Source organism: Chiloscyllium plagiosum, chromosome 11 (assembly GCF_004010195.1).
Source record: "Chiloscyllium plagiosum isolate BGI_BamShark_2017 chromosome 11, ASM401019v2, whole genome shotgun sequence".
Lineage (NCBI taxonomy): Eukaryota > Metazoa > Chordata > Chondrichthyes > Orectolobiformes > Hemiscylliidae > Chiloscyllium > Chiloscyllium plagiosum.
This window is the reverse complement of record NC_057720.1, coordinates 64,345,243-64,370,542: the sequence shown is the minus strand read 5'-3', so window position 1 is coordinate 64,370,542 and position 25,300 is coordinate 64,345,243. Positions and strand designations below refer to the sequence as shown.

The window sequence follows — 25,300 nt, the reverse complement described above, 5'->3', positions numbered from 1 at the left end:
CGATGATACAAATATCTCAGCAAGAGACCCAGCAATCACTTCTCTAGCTTCCCACAGAGTTCTCGGGTACACCTGATCAGCTCCTGGGGATTAATCCACTTTTAACTGTTTCAAGACATCCAGCACTTCCTCCTCTGTAATCTGGGACATTTTGCAAGATGTCACCATCTATTTCCCTAGAGTCTATATCTTGCATAGGTTTAGGGTGAGAGGGGCAAGATATAAAAGGGACCTAATGGGCAGTTTTACATGCAGAGGGTGTTGCCAGAGGAAGTGGAGGACGTTGGTACAAATATAAAATTTAAAAAGGCAGCTGGATGGGTACATGAATCGGAAGGGTTTAGAGGGATATGGGCCAAGTGCTGGCAAATGGAACTAGATTAGTTTGGGGTATCTGGTTGGCGTAGATGAGTTGGACCAAAAGGATCTGTTTCCATGCCGCACATCTCTATGACTATAATTCTCTATCATTTGAAGATGCACTTGGCCTCTGTTCTGTGCATGCTCTTGGATGGAATGAAGTCAAGTGCATGTATTTCATTATAACTCCCTGTAATGATGCCACTCGTTTCACTCTTAAAATTTCATCCACAAGATGTTTTGAAACCTGACCATTCAACATGGCAAGCAATAATATAAAAGTGCCCAAACTGTTCCTAAAGATTTTATCAAACGTTAGTCTTTGGGTGATTTGTTTGACTTAAATATTCTGACACAAAATCAGAATAACCACAAAAATATCAAAGCAGGCATGCTTATGATCTTAAAGTTGGAATGATCAATAGATGTTTTTGTAACAACTCTAATTGACTTGAGTGAAATATGTAACAAGCATATACAAAAACATGAATTCTCAACAGTAAAACACTACAGATGCTAATGATTCATTGGTTCAGTTTATCAAACTTTACAATAAGCAGCCCTGGGACAGAAACCAAATATTTAGCATCTCACTCACCCTGCACCTTTAAAAACAATAATGGGTGCAAGAACGATACTCAACACAATGTACAACTTTGTTACAATTTGAACAGAACTCTCAATGTGAAAGTTTCTAAGATAGATGCTAAACCAAAAATTTTTGTGTTGATCAGCAAACTTGTAAATACTAAAGGAAAAGAACACAATTTAACTCCAGACCAGTTTCAGCGAGCTTCCTTTTTCTTTTAACACACTAGTTGCATTCTAAAACACTTCCTCTACGATGCAGCTGGCATTAACAGGTGGTACAGAGTGAAATTCCAATTGGAACTTTTTGTCTAGGTGTGTGTCATTTGCAATTATTGCTTCCTCAAAAATTAGAAAACAGTACTACATACCTGACAAGCAAATTCTTAATTGCTGCACTTTGAGAATAAATGAAGTCAAATAAATGAAGTGAAAACATTCTTCTTAATATTTAGGCTCAACAGCATCAAGATAATCTGTGCACAACTGACAAATAACATAGCATGCTCTTTTATACAAAGATTAAAATCAATCTTAAAATTAATTTTACATATTATAAACATTGATCTATGAACCGCCAGAGTTGGCTCTTCAACGGTACAACAGTCTAGTGATAAGCTGCAAATGTGACCTCAATGGAGGGGTATAATGGTTAATTTAGATCATGCAGGGTCAAACTCGATTTATCCTGACTCAGGTTTGACTTCTTCAGCAGGCTGATCAACATGAAGTGCCTCTGGAATTGAAACTTGCACAGGTTCTGAAATAGATTCTGCTGAAGCATGACTGAGAGTTCCAGGTTGACTGTCAGTATGTGTTGGCAGACTGTACTTCATGAGTATGGCTTTCAATTGTGCAAGTGTGGCATCTGTACGGATTCCTGTTGGATCAAAGTGAGTACGGCCGACACGAAATCCAGCTTGTGTAAGATAGGGTAGAAATTTGTTTATCCTGTAGAAACAATTAGCTTCTTTTAAAAACCTCTGGTATACAATATGCAAGAGTAGGTCATGAACTGTACAGACCAGGTAGCAACTGCACTACACAAATATGACAAACAGAAAGTAGAAAGGTATTTGAAATGATAAAAATGTTACTCACAACCTGTAGATTTTTAAACTTTATAATGTGCTTTCTTTTTATTTCTTAGCCCTTTAACAAGTTGTTAGATAGGCACAAGAAAATTTATAATTTAAATATTGTGAATTATTGTTTGTACCCCTTAAAATTGCATGAAATACTTGTATATACTATGAATGATATTAGATCTTTTCTCCTTGGCACTTGAAGTAAAATGGCTAATTACCCTTTAATTTGAATGAGATACATTTCAGAAAAAGAGCTGGGTTGGGGACAGAATGTGGCAGTTACAGAAAAACACATACTGAAAATCTTTCTCAAATACCATACTGAATTAAGATTTCTATCAAATTGCATAATAAAAAAGGATAAAATTATATTTACCATTTCCCATGGCCCCACAATACCACAATGTGTGGTGTGAAACAAAACTGTGCTGCAGTAGGTGTGTGTAATGGAACATATTTGGAATTAAATAATAAAGATGTTTAAAATTTTATACGGGTGGCACTGTGGCTCAGTGGTTTGCACTGCTGCATCTCAGCACCAGGGACCTGGATTCAATAACAGCCTCAGGCGACTGTTTGCACATTCTCCCAATATCTGTGTGGCTTTCCTCTGGGTTCTCAGGTTTCCTCCCAGAGTCCAAATTTGTGCAGGTCAGGTGGATTGACCATGCTAAGTTGCCCATAGTGTTCAGGGATGTGTAGGTTAGGTGGATTAACCATGGAAAATGCAGGATTACAGGGATTGGGGAGGAGGGGGGGTGGGGTTTGCTCTTCGGAAGGTTGATGTGGTCTTGTTGGGCTGAATGGCCTGTTTCCACACTGTATGGATTCCATAAAATCCTATATTTAAAGATACAAGTAATGGATAGGCAATTCATTATGAAATAAATAACCAACTCCTACCAAACACCCTTTACAACTATCCCAACACTTCAAAAATGTTCTAAACTCTCTTGCTCTGACAACTTCATTAGGCAAAGTATTTTCTTTATTTCTGGACCTTTTAAAATAAAAATCACCCTTTGGCAGTAATTTTGTTCGAAGAGCAAGAACCAGATGGTACAAATATCAAACCTCCTAATCTTTTTGAGTAATCTAAATGCACTGTCAGAAAACAAATGCCGAATTTGGGCAAGTGGAGGAATCATAATTTATTTTGTTTGAAAATTGGGAGCAGAACCAACCTTCAGCAACAACAAATGCGCGAACAGCAAATTTCTGGGTTTGGACTGAAATATTTCTCACTCAGTCTAACTTTGCTGAAAGTACTACAGATTGGTTCTTTTATTTTTACTTAAGTTTTGAATAACCATCAGATATTAAATTCGATCCTTTATTCTGCTCCACTTTCTGAAACATATCTCATTCAAATTAGAGAGTACGTGGTGATTTTAGTAAAAGTGAACACTAGAAAGGGGTGCTTGAAATGCTGATGTCATAGAATATATACAAATACTTCATAAAATTTCAAGGGTAACAAAGAATAATCCATGTGATTTGTTGTCCAACATTCTAAACTGGAATACTTCCTGCTTATTAACTACATTCCTCTTATCAGTACAGAAGAGAATTAAAAAACTGTGGAACTCAAGATGGTTCAAAGACAACTAGCAGTTTGCTTTCCAATAATTGGGAAGTCCAGTTTTGCACATTTTCAACTTGCAAAATCATGCTCTTCAGTTATTATTCTGGTATTCCTTCATTGGATGGAGCATTTAGGTTTTGAAAGGGTCTGTGTGAAGTACATCACAACTACTTACGGTTATATTTACATGCAAAGGATATTTTATATCTTCCTTCATTCTCACTGAAGGATTTTCACATATAGCTTCAACATTAAAAACTGTGTTATAAATACAGAATCAGCCTCCCGGATAAGTGAGAACTCATTCAATAGTAGTCCTTCTTGGCTCAATATGTAAAATATGGCAAAATTGCACACTGATATCTCTGATGCATTCACATTAATCACTAGGGAAACTGAAAATAGCTTGCTATTCTGTCAGTTTAAATCAAGTATTTTGGATGTTGCTTACATTTCTGTATGGCAATGGGACATAAAGCGAATTAAAATGGCTCTATTAAAAATAATATATTCAAAAGAAAATTAAGGAAATATTTAAATAATTACAAGAAAACAAGTGCATTCAACAAAGGTGAAATGCTGAAAATGTTCTTGTCTTATAAGTGGAACTTTTTTCCAAGTAACAAAGTTGTTAGCTAATACTTTCCTTCAACTTGCACTAACCTAAAATGGGAGTTTTGAATGTATTAACATGCTAATGTTAATTCTATGCTAAGCTCATGTAAGAAATGATTTGATGTTAAAGATAACCAGCACTGAGCATTCTTTAAACAGTTTAACAGTGGTATAAAGGATAAAAATATGGAACTGAGCCGAAGGAAAGATTAAGTAGGGTCTCAATTTCAGATAAAGTGGATAAAAATATGGAGGTAAATAAAATAATTTGAATTTCAAGTCTGGGGTTCTGGAAAACTGGAATCCAAAACAGGTCAGTGAAGATGTCATAGAGATGTACGGCACAGAAACAGACCCTTCGGTCCAACTCGTCCACGCCAACCAGATAGCCCAAACTAATCTAGTCCCATTTGCCAGCACTTAGCCCATATCCCTCTAAACCCTTCCTATCATATGCCCACCCAGATGCCTTTTAAATGTTGCAATTGTACCATCCTCCACCACTTCCTCTGGCAGGTCATTCCATACACACACAACCCTCTGTGTGAAGAAGTTGTCCCTTTTATATCTATCTCCTCTCACCCTAAACCTATGCTCTCATGTTCTGGACTCCCCCACCCCAGGGGAAAGCTTTTGTCTACTTATCTTATATATGTCCCTCATAATTTTGTAAACCTCAATAAGGTTACCCCTCAGCCTCCAACGCTCCAGGGAAAACATCCCCAGCCTATTCAGCCTCTCCCTATAGCTCAAATCCTCCAACCCTGGCAACATCCTTGTAAATCTTTTCCGAACCCTTTTATGTTTCATAATATCCTTCTGACCGGAAGGAGACCAGAATTGCATGCAATATTCCAAACGTGGCCTAACCAATGTCCTGTATAGCTACAACATGACCTTCCAACTCCTACACTCAATGCACTGACCAACAATGGAAAGCATACCAAATGCCTTCTTCGCTATCCTACCTACCTGTGACTACTTTCGGGAACTTAAACTCCAAAGTCTCTTTGTTCAGCAACACTCCCTAGGACCTTACCATTATTTGTATAAGTCCTGCTAAGATTTGCTTTCCCAAAATGCAGCACCTTGCATTTATCTAAAGTAAACTCCATTTGCCACTCCTCAGCCTATTGGCCCATCTGATCAAGATGCCGTTGTAATCTGAGGTAACCTTCTTCGCTGTCCACTACGCCTCCAATTTTGGTGTCATCTGCAAACTTACTAATGTGTGAGATAGGAGAAAAGGGCAGATACAGTATTGGGCATAACATAACATGCTCATCAGTAGTGAATATGCTGAAGTTTACAAAGCTGGAGAGTGGGTGGTTGGCCAAAGGAATATTAGAACAATGGAGGCTGGAGCTGAAAAACACAGATGAGGGCTTGAGAAGCAGATGCCTGAAATAAAGGCTAAAATAAACTTTTTAATGGAAGGATTAGAAAATCAGCTTGAGGTCAAGTAGGATGCTATGGTTGCAAACAACCAATCATACACAGCCAGGATGATGCCGAAAAAGGAACAGGTTGCTTCACTGGAAAGGATACATTAGTTTGTAGCAAGGTTTTTTTTTGTTTTATAATTTCATGGGATGGGAACTTCACTAACAAGGAGAGCATACTTGCCTCAAGATGGTAGTGGGTTTTGGTGCATTGTCTTCTTGAACGGCAATCCATGTGGTCTAGGTACACTCACAGCTATATTATTAGAAAGGGAATTCCAGGATATGACCCAGCTACAGGGAAAGAATATCAATATAGTTGCAAATCAAGATGGGACCTGGTTTGTCGATGGTGATATCTCTACATGTATTTTGCCTTTGCCCTTCTAGGTATCAGAGGTCACAAGTGTGAAAGGTGCTGGTGGTGTATGGAATGAACATTTAAGGTGTTAGATGAAATGTCAATCAAACAGGCTGCTTCATTCTCAGTGGAGTTAACCTCGTGTGTTGCTAGAACAACAGTCATCTAGGCCAGTCAAATATTGCACTGCAACCCTGACTTGAACCTTTGGACAAATTTTAGGGAGTCAGGGGGTGCATAATGTGCTGCAGAACTCCCAGCCTCAGATCTGCTCTTCTAAACACTGTATTGATATGGCTGGTCAAATTTAGTTTCTGGTCAATGGTAACCATAGGGTGTTGTTAGTGGATAGTCAGTGGTGGTAATGCCATTGAATGTCAGTGAGGTAGTTAGATTGTCTTCTATTGGAGATGGTCTCTGCATGGCACTTCTTTGGTGTAAATATTACTTGTCATTTATAAACCTAAGCCTGAATGCTGTCCAGGTCAACAGGGTGCATTTATACACGGATTGATTCAGTAACTGAAAGATACAAATGGTACTGAACACTGGGTAATTTTTTTTAAAATTAATTTATGGGATGAGGGTGTCACTGGCTAGGTCAACATTTTTGCCCATCCTTAATTGCCTGGAAGGCAGTTAAAAGTTAACCATATTGCTGTTGGTCTGAAGTCGCACATAGACCAGATTAGGTAAGATTGGCAGTTTTGTTTGCAATCACATTAAGGTTGGGTTTTTCCAACAATCGACATTGGATTTGTGGTCATCATTGGACTCTTACTTCCAGACTTTTATTCAATTCAAATTCCACCATCTGCTGTTGCAGGATTTGAACCCAGGAGCCTAGAACATTCCCTAGGTCTCTAGATTAACAGACCAGTGATAATTCCACTAGGCCATCACCTCCCCACAATATCCCCAATTCTATTCATAAAGTCATTGAAACAGCTGAATATGGTTGGACCTTGAACATTACTTTGACAAATAGCTGCAGCAATGCCCTGGGCTAAGGTGACTGCCTTCCAACAATCAACAGCAACATTTTGGTATTGTTAGCGTGAAGCCAGGACTTTATCTTCACAATGATTAAACATTCGTCTCTCCAATTGATACTGTTGTGAATAGATACCTCTGAGTAGCAGATTAATGAAGAGGATGTTAAAAAAAAAACACTGTTGGTCCCATCCAAGTTGTGTTCAACATGGAGAAGTTCTCATTTGTCAGCTTGAGGGAGGGCAGTAAATGGTGATCAGTGGGAGGCTGACTTGCCTACATTTCACCTGATGCTATCGATTTCATGGAATTGCAGTGACTGGGAAGAACTTCCAAGGTAACTACTTCCCAACAGTACCACTACCTCTGGTGGGTCTGATTAAACAGCTGGATAGGACATATTGAGGAATTCTGATGAAAGTGTCTGGGACACTGGCTGAAAAATACAATTCGATGATTAAGACTATGTCAGGCAACTGCTCAAGGGTCTTTAGGACAGGCCTACCAATTTTGTTACAAGCTCCTAGAAGGTAAGAAGGACTTTACATACATAGGTCAATGCTGAATGTCTGACTAGTTTTATTCCTTTTCAAATTTTCTGTATTTCATACAACTGAATGTTTGCCCAGCCATTTCAGAGGGCCAACTATATTGCTTCTGGTCTGAAGTCACCTTTATGCCAGATCAGATAGAAAAATAGCAGATTTTCTTCCCTGAAGGACATTACTTGAGTTTTCAGAACATTTAGGTTGTGGAAACTATTGTTTATCAAACATGCATTTGTAGATGAACTATCAGTCATCATACAATTTACACAGGAGCTGAAAGGAGTGGCAAAATGTACAACCGGAAGCCATAGTTGTATCCATGGAAGCTAAACTCATGTATGAAGACTGTGTTAGTACAAAGTGAGGACTGCAGATATTGGAGATCAGAATTGAGAGTGTGGTACTGGAAAAGCACAGCAGGTCAGGCAGTATCTGAGGAGGAGAATTGACGTTTCAGGCATAAGCCCTACATTAGGAATAATGCTTGTGGGCTGGGGGCGCTGAGAGATAAATGGGAGGGGGCGAAGGTAGCTAAGAATGCAATAGGTAGATGAAGGTGAGGGAGGTGATAGGTCAGAGAGAAGGGTGGAACCAATAGATGGGAAAGGTGATGAACAGGTCAGGAGGGCAGTACCAAGTTGGAGGCTTGGGACTGGGATAATGTGGGGGGAGGGGAAATGAGGAAACTGTTGAAATCCACATTGATCCCAATGTGGTTGCAGGGTCACAAGGTGAATATGAGGCATTCCTCCTCCAGGCGTTGGGTGGTAAGGGCATGGCGATAGAGGACCTGCATGTCCTTGATGGAATGGAAAGGGGAGATGAAGTGTTCAGCCACGGGGAGGTGGGGTTGGTTGGTTGGTACGGGTGTTCCAGAGACATTCTCTGAAACAATCCACAAGTAGGCATCCTGTCTCCCCGTTGTAGAGGAGACCACATCAGGTGCAACGGATACAGTAGATGACATTGGTGGAGGTACAGGTAAATTTCTGTCAGATATGGAAGGATCCTATGAAGACTGTGCTGCCAAGCAGTTACATCAGGAATCGTGAAGGAGCAAGGATAAAACTTTGGGGGAGTCCAAAGAAAGAAAGATGGAGATGAGAAAAGAAGTTGACTACAAATGGTCTGATTTCAATCAAATTGATTAGACTGGAATCAAGCAAGAGCAATCCTGTGGAGCTGAATAAAAATGTGGTTTGGAGAATTGTACAGGTAAATATGTCAGGTTTGGAAAGAGGTCATTATAAGGTTAATACTTTAGGGTCACTATGACAAAACACAATTCATGATTCAGTAAGGGCTGTTTTGACATAAGTATCATTTTAATAGAGAACTAAAGATGCGCTGAACAGCTGTAACTGAACCAGAGTATTTTTCAAATGTGTCATACATTCTCTACTACTTGTTTTAAAACTAAAAGTGCCCATTCATCAATTAACAATGTAATTCACTGTATCAAAGAAGCAGTCACTTCAACATCACTTTTCTGTACTAAGTCACCGATTGATTGACCCAGAAGTCCTCTGACACAAGAACTTGGATTTAAAATAGATGCATATTGAATACTGAAAGGGGCCTGTATTTAATGCTTAAATTATGCATAAATATAGATTTTGGCTGGAAATCAAATCAAAACTTAATATCCATGATGGCAATATTTATGAATACAGTATTCCATAATTTCTGACTACTTAATAGGATTTCAGGAACAGCCATATAAGTAGACTCCAAAAAGGTTCCTCATTAAAGGAAGAACAGTATTAACTGCTGGCCAATCCTCCATGTGTTCAGCAAACAGAGTTAGCAGACACTCTGCAGTTGTTGGAGCCAAACTGACTGGTGAAAGTTTAATATGGGAGAACTTGAAACTAGATAAAAATAAGAAAAACCGGCAATGTCTTACTTTGGGATGTTCATTCCTCGAATACTGTGCCGATGGATGCTGTAGTAGAAGGGAGGATGCTCTGTAGGAATGTCTCCTTTCTGACGTTTTGCCGCATTCCCTGACACTTCACTACTTTTCCGCTTATCTGACCAAGTGGAAATTGGGAACAAGAACAAGAACAACAAGGAGGTCATTACCATTGCAGCATAAATCCAAACCAAACTCATAACGCATAATGTCACAACAAATAATTGAAAAAGTCATTAACTTTTAAAATAACAACTTCACAATAATAAACTCAATTGACCCAAGTCAAAAGATCAGCTCCAAAATGTCGACTTATTTGTGATTATTGCTCTGTAAAATCATTGCTTACCTATTTATGCTCGTGTTTGTTTTGGTATCCTAATATGCAATAACATTTAATTAAAATTGGAATAACACAAACTATGACCTAACCTTGATCTTCTGTTTATGACATATTATTACAATGAATTTACAGTACAGATGCAAATTATTTGACCAAGTGATCTATGCTGGTGTTCATTCTAAATGAGTTTCCTCTTGCCAAATTTCATCTCATCCAGTCAGTACATCTTCCATTCTTTTTTTTACCTTATGTACTTAACTAGCTTCCCTTCAAATGCATCTATTCCATTAATCATAACTGTTCCACGTGATAGTAAGTTTCAAATCTCTGGGTAAAGAGGTTACTCCTGAATTTCCTTTTAGATTTATTTGTGATGATCCTATATTTATTGTTTCTAGTTTTGGTTTTCCTCACAAATGGCAGTACTTCCTCTACATCTACCTTACTGAACTCCTTCAATTTTATCCTTTAGCCTTCTCATTTCTGGAAAAGAACTCCACCTATTCGGACTAAAGGATCTGCAGGCAGTTACTTAGCATTTTTAGTGTCTCTAAGATACTAAATCATCCCAAAGCATTTTAAAATGTTAGCAACACTTCACCATGCCATGCAAGGAGATATTAGAAAATATAATCAATAGCTTGGACAAAAAAATGTAGGTTTTAAAGAGCAGAGGTGGTATGGAGGCAGAAAGGGTATACTGGAGAACAACAATGCACAAGAATCGAACCCTGGACATATCTAGAGACAGACACTGTTGGTTGGAATAGTGGCTAAAATCCACCATTAATTGAGTAATAGCTAAGATAGGTTGTGAGGCTTAAATTGCTTACTTAAGGGTCACGTTTTGGTTGCTACATGCAATAAAGTTTAAATAATGCCTTCAGTAATTGATTGAGAGATTTATTAATAAGTAGCTGAATTGAAGATAGCTTGTGGTAACTTAGCCACAAGAAGATCACAAACACAGATATAGATTTGCAGTGGATAATGTTAACTCTCTCCTGAATGGCTGTGAGGAAACAAACAACTGAACTTTTGGAACAAGCCAAAGAGGGCTGGAGGGTCCCGTTCAATTGATGTGTTTTTTTACCTTCCAATGAAACACCACAATTTCTTCAAGACTTTTTTTAAAAAAAGAGTTTAATCTGATTTCATTATTCAGTGCCAGACAGTCAACTTTAACACAGATTACAGAACTATGAAGTTACAATTATAGCTGAAAATACTTTTGATATTAAGCATCATAGAAAAGCCATTGTCCACACTCTGGTTTACCTGCTACCTTGACTCGCTGCCAGAACCTTTACAAGATACAACCACTATATATCAAAATAGTCAAATCAGTGGTTTATCAATTTCTTGAAGAAAACAATGCAGTATATTTTTCTTACCTCTAACTATTCTCACTCCACAGCCTGCTGATTGAAATCACATCCACCATCTTAAACATTCACTTCTTCCACTACTGATGCACAGTGACAGCAATGTGTACCAAATAAAAGATGCACTGCAGCAATTCAGCAAGACTCCTTCAAGAGCACCTTCCAAACCTGCAATCTCTAACACCTAGACAGAAAAGGTAGCAGATGCACTGGGCAACAATCAGCCACACACCATCCTGACTTGTAACTATATTACAATTATAATTACAACTATAATTAAAAACCTGAAACTCACTTTCTAATTGCATGGTGGGTGTATCAAAACCAGATGTACGGCAGTGGTTCAAGGCAGTGGCTCACTATCACATTATCAATGCAATGATGAATAGGCAAGAACCTTGCCAGCAATGTTCACATTCCAGGAAAGAATAAGAAAAATCTCAAGTTTTGAAGGTATTTTTGTATCTTAGACAGAAGAACAATCTCTGGAATCTATGCATTCTCTCCTGATTTTCATTATTCACTCAGTCCATTCAATACTATTGATAATGGAGATTCAACCTGCATTACATTACAGTGAAGTGTGGAGGGGGCATCATTTATGCAATAGTTTGGGGTTTAGATTAGATTAGATTAGATTAGATTACTTACAGTGTGGAAACAGGCCCTTCGGCCCAACAAGTCCACACTGACCCGCCGAAGCGCAACCCACCCATACCCCTACATTTACCCCTTACCTAACACTACGGGCAATTTAGCATGGCCAATTCACCTGACCTGCACATCTTTGGACTGTGGGAGGAAACCGGAGCACCCGGAGGAAACCCACGCAGACACAGGGAGAACGTGCAAACTCCACACAGTCAGTCGCCTGAGGCGGGAATTGAACCCGGGTCTCTGGCGCTGTGAGGCAGCAGTGCTAACCACTGTGCCACCGTGGCGAGAGAAAAAGTTGTGAGGCAGGGATTGAAGTTTTAGGGGAGAAAGGATGTTGAAAGTTCGGATTAAGTGATCAGGACTCCAATCCCACCCCGCAGGACTGCATAAAAGCTGCCCCCTCCACCCTTCACTTCAGCTGTGATGAGTCATCTAGTCTCAAAATGTTAGTTTATTTTCTCTCCATGAATGCTGCCCAACCCGCTGTGATCTCCAACATTTTTGTTTTCACTGCTTTACATTCCCATCAAATTACATTCAATTTAATACTTACCAAGCCCAGAATAAGTTGGAGTAGTTGTATCTTCAACTCCAGCTTTATGAGAGGCTGATGTTTTGATAACAACTCCACTTTCCTCTACAGAAAATAAAAGCAGCACTCAAATAACCATTGACAATTTCACTGAGCATTGATTCATTTTGCTCACTAATACCCTTATGAAGTAACCTAGTGATATACAATGTGGATCATACAATAGGGTGCGTACAGTTCAATTTGCCACGCAGTGTCATAATGCAACTGTACACTGCTAAAAATTCCTCTTATTTAAAAAGCAACTTTCATCATGACTCCAGGATGTTGCAAAGTGATCTACAGCATCTCAAGTACTTTTGAATTGCAATCATAATTGCAAAAGTAGGGAAAATGATCATATTAAGCTCCTAAAACCAGTAATAAACATCATCTGGTAATTATGATAACTAATAGTGATTGTGGGAATTAAGATGTTTGGACTCAAAAGTATGTGGCAACGTGATAGACAATTTGTCACCATTTTGAATGCTTGGTTGCATAATTCCTCCAAGTTAATAATGCCAATGCTGCTGTGCTGCAAGTAAAGTTTCAGTGTGTTTTGTAATGGAGCCAGGCCATTCACAAGGGCATTAGAAAACATTTTCTTATATGAAGAGTGGTAGAAGTTTGGATCGTTCTCCCGCATAAAGCAAAGTGCTAACTAAATGAATATCTTAGGGGAGATTCAAGATGGTTGGTGATCCAGTTGGTCTGCCATGCTGAATGCACGAGAACCCAGACAAAGTGGTGCATTCACCTCCCTTTCTTACCTATTGTGGTAAAAATCGGTAGTTTTTGACCCCCAGAATTGCTGTATGTCAGTTTAAGTGAGTAAGGAAAATGACTAAGGGAAAAGGACCACGAGGATAGCAACCAGCAAGGCAATCCCCTGCAACAATGGACACGCCCACAACTACGGCATCAGCCTCCACGAACGCCCCAGGGGATTTATCTGTGGAGCAGAGCCTGGCCTTGGAGTTTGTGAAAATCAGAGAGAAGATTGATTCAGTGATGGACGAGACTCGTACCAAGCTGGAACTGATCTCGGCCATGCTGCAGAAGCATGACCAGGAGACCCAGCATCTCGGACAGCGTGTCATGGAGGTACAGCAGTGGACCGTGGCTTCCAAAACCGTGGCAGAATCCTCGGCGGGTTGGGAACTGCAGGTACGGGCCTTAGTAGAGCAGGTCAACGACCTCAAAAATCGAGGCCTTCGGAAGAACATTTGCCCGATCGCGTTGCCAGAACATGAAAGCGGCGGGCCAGCTCGTCAGCTTCTTGAAGGAATGGCTCCCGCAGTTTTTGAAGCTGGAAGTCGGGGCAGGGCGGGCCAAGTGCGGATTGAGTGGGCCCACTGGGTCACAGTGCGTAGGCTCGGATCAGACCAGCAGCCCCGCATGGTCCTAGTGCAACTCCAGACTACAGAGATAAACAAATGGTGCTGGAAGCTTCTAGAGCACCGGGGAAGGATCTACAGGCTCTGATATACAAAGGATCATGAATTATGTTGTTCCAAAGATTTTTCTGTGGCCGTGATCTGCAAGAGGAAGGCCTTTCAGGAGGTAAAAAAGAGGCTGAGGGACTTGAATATTCAATACTCTGTAAGCTATCTGGCAATATTACGTTTCAGCAACGAAGGGTCAGTGTTTAACTTTGACTTACCAGAAAAGGCAAAGGACTTCTTGGACACTTTAAAATAGACTGGCTGGCTCAAATAATATGGACAATAGTATTCACTTTGTTTTCTCTGTAGTTTGCCTGGTTTTGGTTTTTTTTTAAAAGTATGTGCGGTCCCTTTTTAATCGCTTTCTCTCTATTCTCCCTTCTTCCTCCCCTCCCATTATCTTTTGTTTTTCTATCATTTCCTTTTCGTTTCTCTCTCTTATTACGGGATGGGGGAGGTGGATGGGATTGTATTTTTTTAAACCAGGATGGGACGGATTGCATGCCCACTTTTAATTTTCTTGTTGTAAGATGTGTGTAATTAAAAAAAAAATTATTTTGCCTGGGCTTGGTGCATGGCTTCAGACAGAAGGAGCCATGGAGGGGTTAGTGGGTAATATGAGTAGCCTCCGTGGGCAAGGGGGAAAGTCTTCTCTTATTTACGTTATATGTTGGTTCATTGTAGGAGTAGTTGCTAGAAGTTTTGATTTGGTAGTTTTTGTAGTTGTAGTTTCAAGTTTATATGAACTGCTTCCTGTTTTCACATGGTGCGCTATAAATGGGGTCTTCCTCCCGGGGGGGTCATGGACTGTTCTGGATGGCTATGGCTAACCGTTCGTTTAAATGGTGCACCTGGAATGTTAAGGGGAGTCATTCACCGATTAAGAGAAAAAAAGATACTTTCAAGCCTTAGAAAAGGGTCAATGTAGCCTTACTGCGAGAAACACATCTAACTGATATGGAACACTTAAAGTTACAGCAGGGAGGGTTTGGCTGGTTGTTTTTCTCATCCTTTAATTCAAAAAGTAGAGGAGTTGCTATAATTGTCCAGAAGAATTTCCCATTTAAGCTGTTAGACCAAATTAAGGATGAATATGGGCGGTTTACGATTCTTAAAGCTTTAATACATGCAGAGGAGTACGGGATCTTGAATGTAGATTGCCCCTTGGCACAGCCCTTCAAATTTTTAACAGATGCACTTTCCAGGTTGAGGGCCCTTGGGGCACATCATGCGAGTATAGGAGGAGACTTTAACAGACTTATGAACCCAGAGGTGGATAGGATGCCTAGGGGTCTTTGGGTATATTCCTACAATCCAGGCAGCTGATAGACCTAAACAGGGAGCTGGGGTTGGTGCATGTGTGGAGATGTCTTCACCCTGGGATTTCACCTTTTTCTTTAACCAACATAAGTGCTATACGAGGATTGCAATGTTCTTTTTTGCCCCAACAGCTTTTTTGAATTTGGTGCTGTTTTGGAAACATAGGCATTTCTGATCTTGCGGCAGTGTATGGGAGGTTAAGGCCAGTGGTGATGGGACAGGCTTGCAGCATTGGCGCATGGACCCTTTCCTCCTGAAGGAGAGCACATTTATTAAGTATTTATCGCAGGAATTAAAAAGTTTTTGGGACATTAATTCGGGTACAGTCAATAATCTATCGGTGCTCTGGGAGACTGCCAAGGCCCATGCAAGGGGTTTGATTATTTCTTACTCGGCGACCTGCAGGGGCAGAGGGGAGAGCAGCAGCATATGCTTGAGGCCTGGCTGAAGGCAGCTGAAACAGCATATTTTGACAGACCTTCTGTCACCAAGTTGCAGCGGATAATAGCCCTCAGGGCTACTCCGAATGCTGCGCTTGCCAAGACAGCAAAGAGGGAAATTTCCTTTGCAAAGCAGAGGTTATTCGAGTATGGTGATAAACCGGGTAGATATCTGGCATATCTGACCACAAAGAAGAATGCCCCCCAATCTATCATATCCATTAGAGAGCGTGGTGGTACACTCACTTGTGATTCCAAAAAGATTAACGGCAGCATGCAGGCAGTTCTACTCTGAGCTGTACCGGTTGAAGGGCTGTGAGGACAGATGGAGATGGTGATGAAGAAGATGGAGTCCTTTTTTAAGACCTTAGACCTCTTAGGTGTAACGTCAGATCAGGCGTCTCTTCTGAATGCCTCTCTGACAATCCAAGAGATACAGGAGGCAGTGAGGCAGCTCCAGAGTGGTAAAGCGCCTGGCCCAGACGGATTTCAGAGTGAGCTTTATAAGGAGATTATAAACATTGCTGGCTGGACCAATGTTGGATAAGTACAATTATTTGTATAGTCAGGACTGCCTCCCATTCTCCGAGAGAAGCAAATATTTCTTTTATTCTCAAGAGAGGGAAAGCACCAGAGGATTGTACTCTGTACAGGCCCATACAGTCATTAAATGTGGATTTTAAAATTTTTTCAAAAATGCCGGGGTTAAGGTAGGAGAAGGTTTTGTCCTTCATCATAAAGGAGGAGCAGACGGGTTTTATTAGGGACCGCAGGTCTTCTAATAATACTAGAAGAATACTATGGTTCAGGTATGCCAGCAAGTGTCGATTCCAGGCTTGGTGGTCTCCTTGAATGCAGAGTAAGCGTTTGGGTGGAGTGGCTGTACCTCTTTTATGTCTTGGAATGGTTTGGTCTTGGAGTGGTCTTTGCCAGGTAGATGGCAGTGTTATATAGTGACCCTAAGGCAGCGGTTCTCACTAATGGTATAAGGTCTGACAATTTTAGTATTGACAGAGGCAGCCGACAAGGGTGCCCCCTTTCACCGTTACTATTTACATTGGTGATTGAGCCATTGGCAGAGATCATCTGGAGGGTCCCCAATATACTTGCCCCGGAGGTAGAATCAGGAGGACATAAGATCACCCTTTATGCAGATGACATTCTCCTCTTTCTAACTGACCCGATGATACCTGTCCCCCATTTAATATAAGTGATTAATCTATTTGGTTCTTTCTCTGGATATAAAATCAATTTTATGAAGTCGGAGGCCATGTCTGTGGGGGGTTTTATTAGAGTACCCGATCTTGGGGGTGGAATCCTATTCCCTTTGAGATGGTCACAGGGAGGTTTCCTGTATTTAAGCATTTTTATCACAAAGCTAACTTTGTGCAGAGAGTATAAGACAGGACTTTCGGCGCTGGGAGGATATTCCGATATCCTGGTTGGGTAGAATAGCTCTGTCAAAATGAATGTTCTTCCTCATTTATTATATCCCATGCGAATGCTCCCTTTGATGCTGCCTGGGCAAGCGCCATGGAGACTTAACAGTCGGCATGGTTTTTACTCTGGTGTCATAGGCGGCTCTTATTAAGCTGGCTAAACTGCAGCATCTGCAGGGGATGGGAGATGTGGATTTCCCAGATATTAAGAAATGTCAACTGAGTTCTCTATCATCCTATGGCTGATTGGGCTTTCCAGGACCCGCAGTCAATCTGGCCGGACATCGAGGCCTCTCAAGCAAAATGCCCCCTCACTAATTTGCTGTTTATTGACAAGATGAGGACTGTTATGGACCATTTCAGGAATCAGATTGTCCTTAACAGTTAAAGCATGGAGAATGATGCAACAAGGTGAGGGCAATTTACAAAAAACTTCCCCTTTTACTCCCATTATAGGAATGTTAGGATTCCAGCCAGGATCAATGGATTCTGGCTTTAGGCTCTGGGAGTCTAGCGGAGTGTCCTGTTTGGGATGGTCATGATGTCTTTCAAGAAGCTGAGCCAGAAAATGAACTATCCAGGAAGGACCTCTTTCGTTACTTTCAGATTAGGGACTTTATACAGAAAAAGACTACATTAATGGTTAGTCCCTATTAGTCGGATGTGGAGAGTACTTCAGTCCATGGGTACTCTCTTAGTCAGCACCCTCTATCATTTATTAGAAGGTCGTGTCTTGAAAGACGTTGAGCAACTATGTGGAATCTGGACTCAGGAATTGGGGGTGGAGATCTCGTCAGAGGCATGGGAGGATATTTGGGAGAATGTAAGGAAGACTGAGATTTGCAATAGGGCGCAGGCTATACAATTGAAGGTACGTCACAGGGCTTGCGAAATATAAGACAGGAGCATCCCCAATATGCCCCATGTGTAAAACAGATATTGGTACTCTTACTCTTTGCTTGTGGTCACGCCACAAGCTTAGTAGATATTGGGATGCTATAGTGTGTGTTCTGGAAGGGGTCTTGGGAACCGAGATCAGGGTAGATCCGGTGTCCCTCCTCTTGGGTTTGCCAAATCACCCCTCTTTGGACATGCACAGGAAGAAACTGTTAATATTCTTTCATTTTAAGAGAGGAAGAACATTCTGATGAGTTGGGTGTCGGAAAATCCCCCGGGATTCTCGGGGTAGATTAGTTATGGAGCGCATCCCCCGGACTTGCTCATGAGTATGATGCACCAGAAAACTGAACTTTTTTATAAGACGTGGCAGCCCTTTTTGAACTATATAGATGCGGACTTGTCGGCTATAATGATTAGGGCCTGTGTATAGTCATGAGGGCAGTGTCTGGCGAGCCAGGGACCCCTGGGTGGACGAATTCCAAACAAATATGGGTATGCCAACTGATGCTCCCGGTAATGGGGAGCTTTGGTGGGATTGCACTGAGTGTTGTAACTTAATTTAATTTAATTTACCTTTGTTCACCTCCATTTAATTTTTTTTTTATTTTGTTATTTATTGAATTGTAGTTTGCGTAGGTTTTTCTTTTTTTTTCTTCTCAATTGTTTGTGGAGTAGAGTAGTAGTTTGTTTACTGGTATTGTTTTTATAGGATAAAATTGTTATACTATTTTGAAGTATTTTTATAAAAATCTCAAAATTTTTTTCTCAATAAAAATATTTACAAAACACATTAATATCTTAAATCAGAAGTTGCCACACAGGAGCATAGAAGAGACTAAGGCAGATTCAAGGTATTTGGGTTCAGATCACTCAACTTCATTCAATGACAGATTAGTTTCCTATTTGGACAGGATAAAAAGGTGAACATATTTCAAAGATGAAGTGATCACAACATACTTTATTTTGGTGTCAACTGGTCAAGCAATGATTCTAGATTGCAAGATGAGTCCGTGATACCCATCCCACTTTCACTGTAACCTATGATATCACTCTGATGACCAGTCAAACAGTTTTGCTTTGTGGACCTGATAGCTTGGTAGCTGCAAGTGATTTCTCAAAGTATTTGAACAGCCTAACTGGAGTAGTTTGGAAATCTTAAAGGAATGCTGCACAATCTGGCTTTGTTAGGAAGAGAAGATTACATATATATCTCATGCAAAGAAACTGGCGTGTAAAACATGCCATTTTCTCTTAATGGATGCAATAGGTCTAATTTACTGCACATGAGTCTGAGAGGGCCAATGCTGCTTTAGTGCATAAGCACCACCCACGATGATGATTTTAGAAGGACATGCTGAAAACGAGGGAGATAGGCTTTCATGGGAGATGGACCTATGGCTAGGTCTTCCCAACAGTCTTTACATCAATGTACAGCCCATTCATACAACCTATAAGGACTGAGAAACAACAAATTACATTTTGTTTCTATAATACTCTGCTTACTGGACAAGAAGGGCACTACGTACACACACTAGACCACAGAAGCCCTTAAAAACCATTCACTTAGATGGCAGCACATACAAATGGTGATCAGCATGGGATATGAAAAATTAATTTAGCAGCATCAGTCCCAACAAGATAAACATGCTGGGAATCCTGAAGACTTCAAGGAAAACAAATACAGCTGATTGCTGGACACAGTAGACATCCCCAAAAGGTTTTTAAAGAAAGAAAACTCTACATTGTGATTTGGAATGTTAGAACACTCATCAATAACCTTGAAAGCGACTGTCAAGGAAGAAGAGCCACAATATTACAAGCTAATATATAATATTGCTGCTGTCAGTGGGACCTACTTTTGAGAAAATCAACTGATTGAACAAGTGGGGAATGCATTTTCAACTGGAAAGGTAAGACCGACAGTTACCCACATCTTTACTAAGTTGGTTTTGTCAACTGGAATGGAATACTGGATTCACCGAGATAGCTCTGCATTATGTAAAAGAAAGACTTATAACAGTTCATCTTCAGCTGAGCCATAGTAAATGCAAGTGTATTGAACATCAATTAAGAGATTTTACCTTATTTCATATAAATTTATTTAGTAGGGTTCTTTGTATGTCTAAATAAAAGTAAAGACTTGTACATATTCTTTTCATACCCTCAGGCAGTCCAAACCAGTTTAGAGTCAACAAATTACTTTTGAAGTATAGTTATTTTAATATTAAAAAAGTAGTTATCCTGTCCTGCTAACATGTTAGTAGTTACTCAACTGCCATTCCTCAAGTAGTGTCATGAAATATTTTAAAATAACATTAATAGGTCAAATGGGCCTTGGTTTAATATTTCTTCTCAAAGTAGGCATTTCCAACAATGCAGCACTTCAGCTTAGGCTTTCTATTCAAATCCTACAGATGAGATGGGAACTTGCAATCTGAATCAAGAGGAAAGACATCTACCATTGATGGAAGCTAGTTTGATAATGTTATGCATTATACTGTACTAGTAACAGCTTTGCTAAACTAAAGTGAATGCAAGTGTTTTCCCTGGAGAGCACAACAAAGAAATAAAATCCAAAATGGACACAGAAGATTGCATGTGCAAGATCAATTATGGAGAGAAAAAATGCTAACAAATACAACATACAAAAATATTTTAGAAGGAATAAACATTTTAAAAAGAATACAAATTAAAGCTGAATTTTTTGATTGTTGAATTGTTAAGTGCAACATTTTAGCAGATTCAACTAAACTAGTCGCAGTTTTGAGAGCTGTTTATACAACATGGGCAGGTCATAGACAGGCAGGAAGTTGGCAGCCAGGTCAGAAACTATTGTGCTCAAAAGCAATTTGTGTAAAGAAAAATTTGTAATTATCAAAAATAATGGTGTGACTATAGGCACTAATCTTACGACAGGGTTGAAATGCTGGTGAATTGCACAGTGTAATTCTTAAACTCTGTGATAAGTCTATAGTCTCCAAATCACTTCAGATTGTTAGTTAACTTTTATCACATGTATCTTGTAAAGTTAGCAGCAATTGTTGTAGTCAATTTCGATTACCTTTTGTGCTGACAGTTTTACGAGATAACCACAACATTTGGTGTTGTTGTGTGCATTACTGCACCCACAACAAATGATTCATGTTTGTAAAGCAATCATAATAATCATCAACTGATGCACAAAAAGCCTTGGCCCTTTGCCTCTGAGAAGCAATGATCACACTAACACCTCAAGCACATTTGGGTGTGATCTGCAAGTTAATTGCTCTTCTTACAGGTGGCTCAACAACAGTCCTTTAGTTGGCCTTTGACAAGAGCGTTGTCAGATAAAAGCATCACAAAGTCATGTAATAGAATCTGATATGCCCTCTAACTAATGCTCACAATGATACTCTTAATCAAGACTGGGAATTCTAGTTGAATTTTCTCCTTTCTAATGAGGGACAATGAGGCCAGTTATAGTTTCCTAAATGTTGCTTAAGTTGAAATCACCCAATTTAACACAAAGCAGCCTTCCTGATCTGCACACAGTTTAAATACTCTGTTTTTACTAACTAAAACACCAAATCCAAATTAGGAGTAGCAGTGATTCTTCCACTAAAGTTCCTCTAAAATCGCTTGACATTTCCACTTTCAAAATCCTTACAAAACTATATCACTGGGTGAACTGACCTTGATTGCTGTAGCTCACTGGTCCAAATATCGAATAGTGCTTCAGGGTTGTGCATTCAGATTCACAGATCAAGTTCTTCAGCAGAGGCTGGATATCTTCAATTCCATGCTGCACTGCTTCAAATAGCATTCTTCGCAAGAAGCTGGTGTTAAACAATGACCCTGCCCTTCAAATTGAATAAACGTCAAGAAACAAAGAAAAATTATGTCAAAGGTCAAGATTCTCTATCCACTGCTGGTGGACAGAGTGTAATTTTAATCCTACTGCGACCACGTTCTACCTGAGGTACAAACACTACAACCACGGATCACATGTTAAATATTGCAAGTACTAGCACTGAAGAATTAATGATTTGTATGAGAACATGGTTTACCTAATTCCTGTCCTTCTGAACAACCACAGAATCACAGAAAATTCCATTAGCTTTTATAAAGGAGTGCCACTGATGATACGAGAGCTCCTTATATACTCGCAGATCTCTATTTATTGATGGCCTGTAATCAATGCTTTTATTAAACAAAAAAATTTAAACAAATACATTTTAAGTAAAACACTCATCATTCTGCTTTTCTCCATCAGGACCACATAGCAACAGCAGGTGAAACAGGGAGGACCAAATACTGTCAGGCTGCCTCAGTGGTGCTTAACGAAAAAGATCAAAGTTCTTAAAGATGCATTCTCCTGACTTGGGCAAGTTAACTTGCCATTGTAGAGAAGGGCAACTGATGATTCCCAATTACTCCTGTGAGACCCCAAATAACTGCCAGAATAAACACAGAAAAAGAAAATATATAGAGATTCAGCATTAGACTATAATTTCCATCTGTTTTAGATGGAGGTCTATGCACAATTTTTTGATTTTCACATCCAGATATATACCATAGGTAAACTAGAGAGACATCAAATATGAAGGTTCATTGATCTAAATGTCAACTGTGTCCCTTTCCACAGATACTGCTCGACTTGCTGAGTAATTCTAGCATTCTGTATTTATATTTCCACTTTCCAGCATTATAAGTATTTGGTTTTGCGACACAATATGTGCCTATTTGCCCCATTTATCTCCTTCTCTAACACAATCACCACTCGTAAAAAGGAGAAAGTGAGGACTGCAAATGCTGGAGTTCAGCGTTGAGAGTGTGTGGTGCTGGAAAAGCACAGATCGGGCAGCATCCGAGGAGCAGGCGAATCAATGTTTCGGGCATAAGTCCTCTCTTGGCTTATGCCCAAAATGTCGATTCTTCTGCTCCTCAGATGCTGCCCGACCTGCTGTGCTTTTCCAGCACCACACACTCACCACTAGTAAAAGCTAAGCACTGTTAAAAGGTTTGTTGTGATTCTAGTGTAAGGCTAATTACTCTGTTTAATTTCATTGAAGAGAATAAAGACTTGGAATAACAGTGGATTTCCCATTAATCTGCCTGTTGCCATTCATGTGAATGCTAAATTGTACCGTCAGGCTCAACAAGAAAAAAGCTGGGTTGGCATACAACAGTACTCAGGTGCTATGTTACCTGTCTTACTGTAAAAAAAGTGTTAGGATAGCATATCCAACACTGTGAACACACAAAGGAAAACATTAAGTGTATATGACAGAGATAAAATATATTGCACAATAAAAGTTAATCAGAAACACAGTTTACAATTTAGCTGAATATCCAGCAAGAAACACGAACTAGTAAACTGGAAAAAATCCTGCATGCTTAGCAGTGTATAATTGCCAACTTTAAAATACATCAAGAGTTGAGCATTTTTGAGAGGCAGATGACTTTTATTTGAGCTTCAGAGATAGTCTACTAAGTGTATTAATGCTTCAAAACTTAATGGAAAATTTCTTCAGCTTGCCACCCGCAGTTAAGCCTAAACATGTATACAAAGAACACACACAGTAGCATCAATAATAAACAAAGAATTGTCTTTAAAATAAAGTATACCACTCTACGAATATGGAGCTGCTTACAGCTAGGACTTGCAAAGTAAGTTAGTTCTACTGCTATTGAATCTGCCCACATCATAAAGGCTACACTGAGCAATATCAGATCTGATCAGATTATACGACTGCCTCCAAGGGACTCGCTGCTACTTGATAAAATATTAATCAGACAAAAAGGATTACAAGTACATAAATTGAAGCAATGTCAAGTACCAAATCTGTTGCTGGCATAGGACAAAGGAATATACTAATAAGCCACAAAAATCAAAATAGAAAAGAAAACTAGCAGTTTAATAACAAATGTATAAATGGAACAATTGGGAATTAAATCAAAATAAGATGCATGTACTAGGGCAACCCAATCAGTGCTCCCTTCAAGGTGTGTGTTATGCAGGAGTTCAAAATGTTTTGCTAAGGGGATGAACTGGCCATGCATAAGAACCGCTCCGTTAAGATGTGTGAACAAAAACTGTACCACAATCTTAAAGGGACCACTCAGTGTAACAAGCAGGCCTTGCTCAGGGAAGGAAAATGAAAGGGAACATTGTTCTTAATAGTGTAATAGCCCATTTCAGCAATGTTTATTCTTTAATTGATTATCTGTGTAGAACTTAATGATGGGTGACAACATTAGTAGAAACAATTTTCTTTGCAAGTAGAGTTAAGTAATTTCCCCAAGTCCTGTCTGGGAATCACAGCAGAGCTAACAATTTGAAACTTGCACTCTGCAAACTATCACACAGTGTTACAACTTGAAAACATCAAAAAGTGAAATAGCTTCACCTGCATGAAAACAGGTGTTGCTGATCAGATCAACCACTTCTGTCAAATGGGTCTGCAGTATTTGTTTTCCATAAGAATGGGGTTGTAGTCTGTAGCAACTCATTCAAAGTAAACGTGCACCTGTTTTTTAAACAAATTGCTTTTTTCCACCTTTTTGATCCCTTCATGATCTCTTTATATAAAATACTAACGTAACCAAGTTGATATCTTCAAGCTATTCACTTTTACTCTAGTGATGGAGAGGGATAAGTGTGCACTGCAGGGCAAGAGTTATAGCTGGCGGCAGGGAAATTATGATGCGGTGAGGCACGACCTAGGATGTGTGGCGAGGAAAAGTAGGCTTCAAGGCATGGGCACAATTGATATGTGGAGCTTGTTCAAGGAGCAACTATTGAGTGTCCTTGATAAATATGTACCTGTCAGGCAGGGAGGAAAGGGTCGTGTGAGGGAGCCGTGGTTTAATAAGGAATTGGAATCCCTTGTTAAATGGAAGAGGGCGGCCTATGTAAAGATGAGGCGTGAAGATTCAATTGGGGCGATTGAGAGTTATAAGGTAGCCAGGAAGGATCTGAAGAGAGAGCTTAGAGCAGCAAGGAGGGGACATGAAAAGTCCTTAGTTGGTAGAATTAGGGAAAACCCGAAGGCTTTCTATAGGTATGTCAGGAATAAAAGAATGACTAGGGTATGAATAGGTCCAGTCAAGGATAGTAGTGGGAAGTTGCGTGTGGATGCTGAAGAGATTGGGGAGACACTGAATGAATGAATGAATACTTTTCGTCAGTATTCACTCAGGAACAGGACATTGTCGCCGATGTGAATATTGAGTCACAATTAATTAGAATGGATGGCTTTGAGGTATGTAGGGAAGAGGTGTTGGAAATTCTGGAAAGGGTGAAAATAGATAAGCCCCCTG

At 39.8% G+C, this 25,300-nt stretch overlaps 1 protein-coding gene across 4 annotated transcripts in view; it reads right to left on the bottom strand.

Annotated features, from left to right (window-relative positions):
• Positions 1–887: 887 nt before the first annotated feature.
• The window catches only part of trmt1l (tRNA methyltransferase 1-like), a 76,306-nt gene continuing 51,893 nt past the window's right edge, over positions 888–25,300 (bottom strand). For 3 of the 4 annotated variants that reach the window (XM_043699547.1, XM_043699550.1, XM_043699548.1), the window contains exons 13-16: positions 21,671–21,837; positions 12,434–12,517; positions 9,487–9,613; positions 888–1,899 (exon numbers count right to left, since the gene is read on the bottom strand). In XM_043699547.1, the coding sequence (XP_043555482.1) occupies positions 1,632–1,899; positions 9,487–9,613; positions 12,434–12,517; positions 21,671–21,837 (646 nt within the window). In that variant the 3' untranslated portion in view covers positions 888–1,631. Of the gene's footprint in view, positions 1,900–5,862; positions 5,973–9,486; positions 9,614–12,433; positions 12,518–21,670; positions 21,838–25,300 lie in introns of all 4 variants that reach the window. The other variant, XM_043699549.1, reaches the window with a different exon arrangement.